This window comes from Dermochelys coriacea, chromosome 1 (assembly GCF_009764565.3).
Source record: "Dermochelys coriacea isolate rDerCor1 chromosome 1, rDerCor1.pri.v4, whole genome shotgun sequence".
In the NCBI taxonomy this organism is placed as follows: Eukaryota; Metazoa; Chordata; order Testudines; family Dermochelyidae; genus Dermochelys; species Dermochelys coriacea.
In genome coordinates, this window is record NC_050068.2 from 66,538,601 (window position 1) to 66,546,858 (window position 8,258).

The 8,258-nt window shown below is 38.2% G+C and overlaps 1 protein-coding gene across 3 annotated transcripts in view; it reads left to right on the forward strand.

Annotated features, from left to right (window-relative positions):
• PCDH17 (protocadherin 17) overlaps positions 1-8,034 on the forward strand; it is a 106,255-nt gene extending 98,221 nt beyond the window's left edge. For all 3 annotated transcript variants that reach the window (XM_038383257.2, XM_038383277.2, XM_038383294.2), the window contains one exon: positions 3,412-8,034. In XM_038383257.2, the coding sequence (XP_038239185.1) occupies positions 3,412-4,094 (683 nt within the window). In that variant the 3' untranslated portion in view covers positions 4,095-8,034. The remainder of the gene's footprint in view (positions 1-3,411) is intronic.
• Positions 8,035-8,258: the final 224 nt, after the last annotated feature.

The following is an 8,258-nucleotide window of genomic DNA, read 5'->3' on the forward strand; positions in this document are numbered from 1 at the left end:
TTGTTCTCCAGAGAGCCTCTACTAATTTCTTCCATAAATCTTTCCTGCTATAGTCTATTCCTTAAGAATTTCTCCACACTCTCTTCCCCCATAGCAATTTACTCTGTCTCATATTTGTTTCTTTTGTCAGTTTTAGATTTTAAGCTCTTTGGGGTCAGGAACATGTGTAGAGCACTGCATGAATTCGCAGTACTCTGTAAATGATTATTAATAATATATCTAGGTTAACTCTCTCACCATGAATTAAATTACCTCACTATAAAGTGATGTAGCACAGCATTAATTAAACTTAGCTCAAGCTTCAGTCATATGTCTGATTTTTTTTTGAAGTGTAAATGATTAATGCTTTTTTATAGTATTTGATACTGCCTCTCTGTGTTTTTATCTGAGTGTGGATCTGTGTAGTTTGTGTATTTAATACATACAGATGTGTGTTCTAAAATTATTAAATAGTTATTGTCTGATCCTGATAGGTGCAGTTTACCTGTACTATACATTGATGTCAAGTCAGTAAAAGTTACAGGTGCTCAGCATTTTTCAGGATCAAGACCTTTTGTGTGTGTGTGTGTGTGTGTATGGGTGCATACATATATCAGAATCTCAATCTTTTTAGTTCAACTGGAATTCCAGATCTAAAAATTTTTATGGCTACCAAATTCTTAAAAAAAACATAATGATTTGGAGGCCTGTCTGCTACTTTAGTGGATGGAAATTTTTAGCAGCTGAGAAACAGTGTACAGAAAAGCCAGAACTCAAGACATCTGAGATTTACTTTCTCAGTATTGGTTGGAGAGTACTGAGAATATGGGCAGTAGAATCATAGAATATCAGGGTTGGAAGGGACCTCAGAAGGTCATCTAGTCCAACCCCCTGCTCAAAGCAGGACCAATCCCCAACGAAATCATCCCAGCCAGGGCTTTGTCAAGCCTGACCTTAAAAACTTCTAAGGAAGGAGATTCCACCACCTCCCTAGGTAACGTATTCCAGTGTTTCACCACCCTCCTAGTGAAAAAGTTTTTCCTAATATCCAACCTAAACCACCTCCTCTACAACTTGAGTAGTTCCCCTTACAATCAAGAATCCCTGAATAAGGAATCCAAAGGGTATTTCTGAAATTTTCTAGCCTCCTAACATAGAGCTGGAGTCATTCACACAGTGGAGTTCAGGCTGAAGAATGACAGTCCATAAATAATTGGTTTGGCTCAAGATGACCAGCCAAAATACATTTTTTTAAGCAGAGAGGGATAGGTTCTCCAGAGGATTTAGTGCTGTGGTACTCAACCTATTTTTCATGCAGCCCACAACGTGTTACCTGAGCTGCAGGTTGGGAACCACAGTGCTCCCTCGCCCCGAGCCTTCTCCTACAGACCCCTATGCCCAGTGCCTCCCACGTAGAGACACCTGCACAGAGTGGGGCCAGGAGCGGAGCCCTGGGCGGGGTACTGGGCAGCACAGAGGCAGCCTGGACCACAACCCCACTGCGCCTGGCAGCTGGGAACCCGGATCTGGCCACGCGGGCCTGGCAGTGTTTAGGACACAGCTGGATGCCTGATTTAGGGCCCAAGTCTGACATTTAATTGCCATTGAGATACTCAAAAACACCGCTCACCTGCCGCCCACCTATGTAGGTGCCTGAATTTCCATCATTACAGTCCCCTAGGGCACCTACATTTCTGCCAGGGAGCATGCACACAGCTGTCGCATTCTAGGCACATATCTCATGCCGAAGCCCCAGCAGGATGCTCAAACTAGGTGTTCCCCTGCTTATCTTGCCTGTGGAATCCAATCTAGTAGGCATTCTCAGAGAACACCTAAACCCACACAAACCTGCTGGTGGTGCCCTTTTAACTTTTCACCCACTGGTTAGAACACTCAGCTGGGATGTAGTAGATCTTTTCAATCAGTTCAATTCTTCATTCTGCCTTACGTGGAGAAGGGATTTCAACATAGTTCTTCCCTCTTCCAATAGAGTGCCCTAGCCACTGTGTTAGGGTGTAGTCTGAGGTAGGCTTCTCTCAATCTGTCCTGTTGAAGCTGTGCTGCTTTGTATAATTAACTAGGTGTTGGAGAACAGGGACTGGGTCTCCTACCTTCTAGGTGAGTGCCCTAACCACTGGACTGTAGTGTCATTCTCTCTCACTGTCTCTCCCAATGTGCATTTAAGTAATTATATACAACTCAACAGGAGAGACTGAAAGAAACCTGCCCCAGAATACATCATAGCACAGTGGTTAAGTGTCCCTGAGACAGGGAAGACCCAAGTTCCTTATTTGCATCAGGCAGTGAGGAAAATTGAATGTGGGTCTCTCACAATCTGGTTAAGTGCTCTAACCAGTGGGCTGAAAGATATAAGGGGACCACAACCAGCACCTATTTCTCTTTTACCTATGCACTGTACAGGGAGCCGAGGTGCCTAACTTGGGGCTGTGAATTCCTCTGAGCAGTAAGGTGCCTAAAAGTTAGGTGTGGTAACATGTTAGTCCTCCATTAATCTAGCTCAAAGTTCTTATGTATGTCTTTGAACTGAATTGTAGGACCAGAAATTTCCACATTTAGTCTTTAAAAATGCAGTGAACAAAAATGCTTTATTTAGCTTTTTTCCATTATCTCTTTCATAAAATAGAAATATAAAAATCCTGACTGAAAGCATTATCAATTCAAATAGTATGTCAAGGCTTATCGTTCTTCCAAATTGTATGTATTGAGCAAATCCATTTTCACATACTTTCACCAAAACAAAAAAGGAGGAAACTGATTACATGATCCATTCTCATGTCTAATAAAATAGCGGTATGCATTTTTGACAAGCTTATACTGAACCGTACAGATGGAAAATTCCAGTTCTCTATTCTCAGCAGGAAAAGTTGGCTTTTTAAGAAAATCTTTTTATTTCATGACTGTCACCCAGCATAGCAATTACAAACAAAATGGAGGTGACAAAAATGAAAACTCAGCTGTCTTAATTCTATGAAGTGTTTGTATTTCCATAGAGCCAGTCATTGCTCAGTTATTTGATTTGAAAAATTAATCCTGATAATGCCTTTCGAGTTCCTTAAGTACTGTTCACTGTTGTTCTAGGATGAGTTCTACAGAACAAAGACTAACAGATTTCTACAGCAGATTAGTTTACAGATGAAGCTCAATTCTACTGACAATGATTCTCTAACGACCCCTTTTTATTTCCTTTGGGCTATGTGAATGCTTTAATATTGAGAGAATAGAGTTAAGTAAATATATTGTCTCAACCGGTTAGTTTATGCAGTCCTCCTGAAATGTTTTAATTATTCCTTTTTTCCATAATTAAGAAATCAGAGGTCAGGAAAGCCAACTGAGAGCTGATCATAGCCCTCTGTATTAGTTTAAAGGAACCCCTAATAACATGAGTTGTTGTTTTTCTCATTTGCTTTACAGAACAAGAAAAGTGTGTTAATTGCACAGATGAATGCAGAGTGCTCGGTCATTCTGACAGGTGTTGGATGCCACAGTTCCCTACAACCAATCAGGCTGAAAATGCAGATTATCGCACAAATCTCTTTGTACCCACAGTTGAAGCTAACGTTGAGACTGAGACTTACGAAACTGTGAATCCCACCGGGAAAAAGACTTTTTGTACATTCGGGAAAGACAAGCGAGAGCACACTATTCTCATTGCCAATGTTAAACCTTATTTAAAAGCCAAACGTGCCCTGAGTCCTCTTCTTCAGGAGGTTCCCTCAGCATCGAGCAGCCCAACCAAGACATGCATTGAGCCTTGCACCTCAACAAAAGGACCACTGGATGGTTGTGAAGTGAAATCAGGAGCCTTGGCTGAAGCAAGCAGCCAGTACTTGTCAACTGACAGTCACTATCTATCACCTAGTAAACAGTCAAGAGACACTCCATTCATTGCATCAGATCAGATGGCTAGGGTCTTTGCAGATGTACATTCCCGAGTGAGTCGAGACTCAAGTGAGATGGACTCTGTTCTGGAGCAGTTAGACCGTTCAAATCGGGATCTAGGGAGAGAGTCAGTGGATGCAGAGGAAGTTGTGAGAGAAATTGACAAGCTTTTACAGGACTGTCGTGGAAGTGACCCTGTAGCTGTGAGGAAGTGAAAAAAAAAGTGTAGGCTGGCACTTACTTGCCTCTTCTGCTTGTTTGAAAAAGAAAAAAAAAAAGATCACCCCTGGTTATAACAATTTTACAGGGATGAAGGAAGACCAATGCTGCTTTAAGGCTTTTAGTGAACGTCTGAAGTGCCCACAAGTATGTTCTCTTCACTGCTCTTTCTTTTTCACATAAAATACTGGTTTCATTTTGACCAAACTTTCATTAGGACAGTGTGAAGTACATTAAGAACCAAGAGAAAAAAGGAAAGACAGTGCCATTTTGACAATCTGATAGGAAGGGATGAGAAATGAGGAATAAAACTACGTCTGATATTTTAAGACTGTCCTCAATAGTTGATGCTGACTTTACTGTTTACCTATAAACCCCATGAAAAGCAGGGTTGAATCACTCTGATCTGTGGTGGATTTCCAGCAGTCACCACAGACTTCTACTGAAAGTCCTAAAAAAGATTTTGTAGTAGTCCAAGCTACACCAAACATTAACATTCATTTGTGGTAAACATTTCTGTATAAAGTTATCTGCCACAAAAAGGAAACAAAAACAAACAAAAATCATTCCAGATCATTATTCAAGAAAACATATCCTGGTCATTAGTAACACAACTCATATCATATTAAAGTTAAATGTAAAATGATATAGTCCATTTTGTCCTGCACACACATAAGCTAATTCACTTGATAAAAAGGAAAAAAAGGTTTTAGTGCATATTTAGCATTTTAGTGTCCAACAAAAATATAAATAGTTAGCACTAAGTTAGAAACAAACCTGAGGTATAATAAAAGTTCGCAAAAATAGTTACCTTTGAAGGGTAATACGTGAAACAAAATAACATTATTAACACTTTTTTATTAATTTGTGGACACTAAAATAGCTCAGGAAAGTGAAAATGTCTTAGACATCTACACAAATCACATGACCATTTAAATGTGCAAATGTAAGAAGATTCAATGTGTTTACATCAAATGACATATTTTTATTGATTTATTGCAGATTCAGTGCATATGAGCCAAATTGTTGAGTGTATAAGAGCTATATTGTGTATTTTATTAAATTAATATATAGTTGTGTTGCAAAAATATTTGGGCTTATATTGTAAATGGCAAGTGTTGCCTCAGTAGCTGTCGAACTCTATGAGTTTTGTTTTCTCCTGCTTCCTTTTCCCCATGGAGTATGGGAAGCAGTGCCTCAGAGCAAAGTCTCTTGTTTAATGTATGGTCTACAAAGTACTTCAGTACATAATCTGTTCAGAATGTGTTTGAGTGAGCTGATGGAGCTAACTGAACGGCCTACAAATACAACTATCAGTCATGGTTATGTGCAAATCCTTCTATTGCAAACCTATGTTTAATAACAAAAATTACACTTGAACCAACACCTGAAATCTCCTTGTTTTTTTCCAAGCACATATGCAGACAGTCTGTTTAGGTAACACATTCTTGATTGAGGACACAACTGATCCTAATATTTAATGTTTTATGCTACAGTTAAGTTCATAGAGTATAAAAATGTGTCAGAGCCAGTGTTGTACAAGCGCTGTTTTTTCTGGTTTCTTGGAAAGTGCTATGGTTTACAGAGGTTCTGGGTGCAGGCTGCTTATTTTTTATTTGTTTTTTTAACTATTATTTTAAGTTACTTTGTTACTTGGAATAATTTGCAAGAGAATCTCTCTCTCTCTTCCTCTCCCCCACACTCCTCCCTTTTAACTTCAGCCCTTTACGGTGTTTGGCAAACTTCAAAATTGCTTCTAGATGAAAAGTTGAAAAAATACACATTTAAATATTTGCTTAAAATGAAACTAGCACAAGCACAAGAATCAGCAGAGAAAATGTTTAGACTAAAATTTTCCTCTGGGTATTTTGAATACTCTCTATAGCATAGCACCATGAAACACAGTGATAAAAAACTGTGGATCTGTATTACACTAAATTTAAACTGTCATATCTTTAAATGTATTTAAAAGAGTGAATTTAATTCAGGCTTGGCCATTTCAGATCCCACAAGGCCATACTTAAATAATATTCATCAGTTCAAGAAACAGAGTTGACCAACACCTGGCTGTGATGTTGTGTATTCCGTGATAAAGATGTTCTCATCTAGTCAGGCCTACAATGAATTGTCTTTGGTTCTTGAAAACCAGCCATTACAAAAGTTTGCTCTCAGCTTCCATTGTACAGAAAGTCTACAATCATATGTAAACAAAGGATATTGTACATGTTTTATCAAGCTACTCTCCATATTTTGGACAATTTGTGTATCTAAAATGTGTTGTTGTCTGTGTACTACAGTATTATTTTGCGAAGAGATTGAAAGTTGATTTTGCTTGATAGCTAAAATTCCAGAGAGGATCCCTTTTTGTTTTGTCTGTCTTTTATCCTTATTTCCATGGTGCCCATCACTTTAGTTTAGTTTATCACCAACCTTTTAGTTCAACCAGTGAGATCCATTATTCAGCTAAACCTAAATCAGTATGTAAATGTAGTCAAGTGATGGAGGCTTCTGTATTTTATAAACAATTTTAACACTCAGAAACCAATTGTACAATTCATTGTATGTGTCTGAAGACATAAAAACACAACATTCTGAGAAAGGGCTGTGCCAGTGTAAAAGAAATTTACCTTAAGGCTCTCTGTCACTAGTGATTTACTGTTGATTGAGCTGTTTAACACATTATATGTATTTAGTTGTTATTATTTATTTACCAGTCTGAGGTAATTCGGAATTCATGACTCACAACTTTAGAGTGAGTTTAGCAAATCTTGCTTTTATATAATTTGTCCAGCAACTGCTTTGTGTTGCAGATCTTTGGCATATTGCTTCCAATGAGGCTGTCCCAGAATATGATATCTGCTTTATAATTTAGGAGTCACCTGTCACTGCTGTTGAGATATCATGATCAACTGATAAAGTTTACATGGGGGGGGGAGGTTTTGAGGGTTAAGTTAGCATCTGTGTGATTAAGTGAAGGAAATACCACACATGGGAGAAGTAAAATATAACTGTCTATCCTTCAGCCTCCCTGCAAACAACTGGAAACAACCCAGCAATTAAAACTAACGCCCATGGATTATTTCTTGCCTTTTTTACATACATAAGGCAGATTTTAAAAGTGACTTTTAATACTAAATGAAAACTTCCACCAGACAATTGTAAAAATAATTATTGTTACAAGGGGAAATCCATTAAGCAACTAATAAAGATGTGTGAAATATGAGTGGAGAGGAATGGATGTCTATGCCACTTGTACATTAACCAAAGCAAATAATAGAGTAATATTTCCTATGATTTCAGAAAATGTTGACCAACCAAATCAAACACAACTGAATTCAAAATGTTAGAAAATTCACTTTTTTCTAGGCCTGTCATACAGAAGAGAACTTCTCTTGAAATGTGATTTGCCATTAGAGCATACAGGAGATTGTCCATTTAGAAATATGACCATTAAAAAGTCATGCAGATGCTAGTGATGGAGCTCAATGCTTTATTCAAACTAGCTTTCCAGCTGTTTGTTGCCTAATGGAGTAGAAATGCTGAGGTCAACAAGTAGTCTGAAGTCTGGCATATTATACGCCCACTCATTATTGTCTAATTACATTCTTTTGACATCAGACAGCATTTATCAGTGCATTAATTCAAATGGGAGTTTTGGCTATCAAGATTTGTTGATTTGAAGTGTAATTGAATGAAACCTGATTAAGGTCTTGACTTCTCTGGCCCCATTGTTCCACAGGTTGGCAGTTCACATTTATCAACCCTTGTCTCCCCATATGGCTAAGAGCTGCACCAAGTGATTGGTGAACAACACTACAAAAACAAAGAAAAGCAGCATACATTGTATGGATTATCTCAACCGCTATTGTTTAATGGCTGTGTTTAATGTGACCTATCTGGAAAATGAGGACTACGAATAAAAAGCAATTACTAATAGTGGTGTTGCCTGCTCTTGCATTCATTAACAGAAAATAAATGTGTTAAACACTGCATACCACAGGGAGCCTGATGGTAATTACTTTGGAAAAGCAACTTGTGGCAATGTGGCTGTTACAGCTAGTTAACAGTTTGCCAAAAAAATGACAGTTCCTGCTTCATTTATTAGAAATGTGTAACTGTTTTCTCTCAACAGGAAAGTGGTGAAGACTTTTCATCAAGCT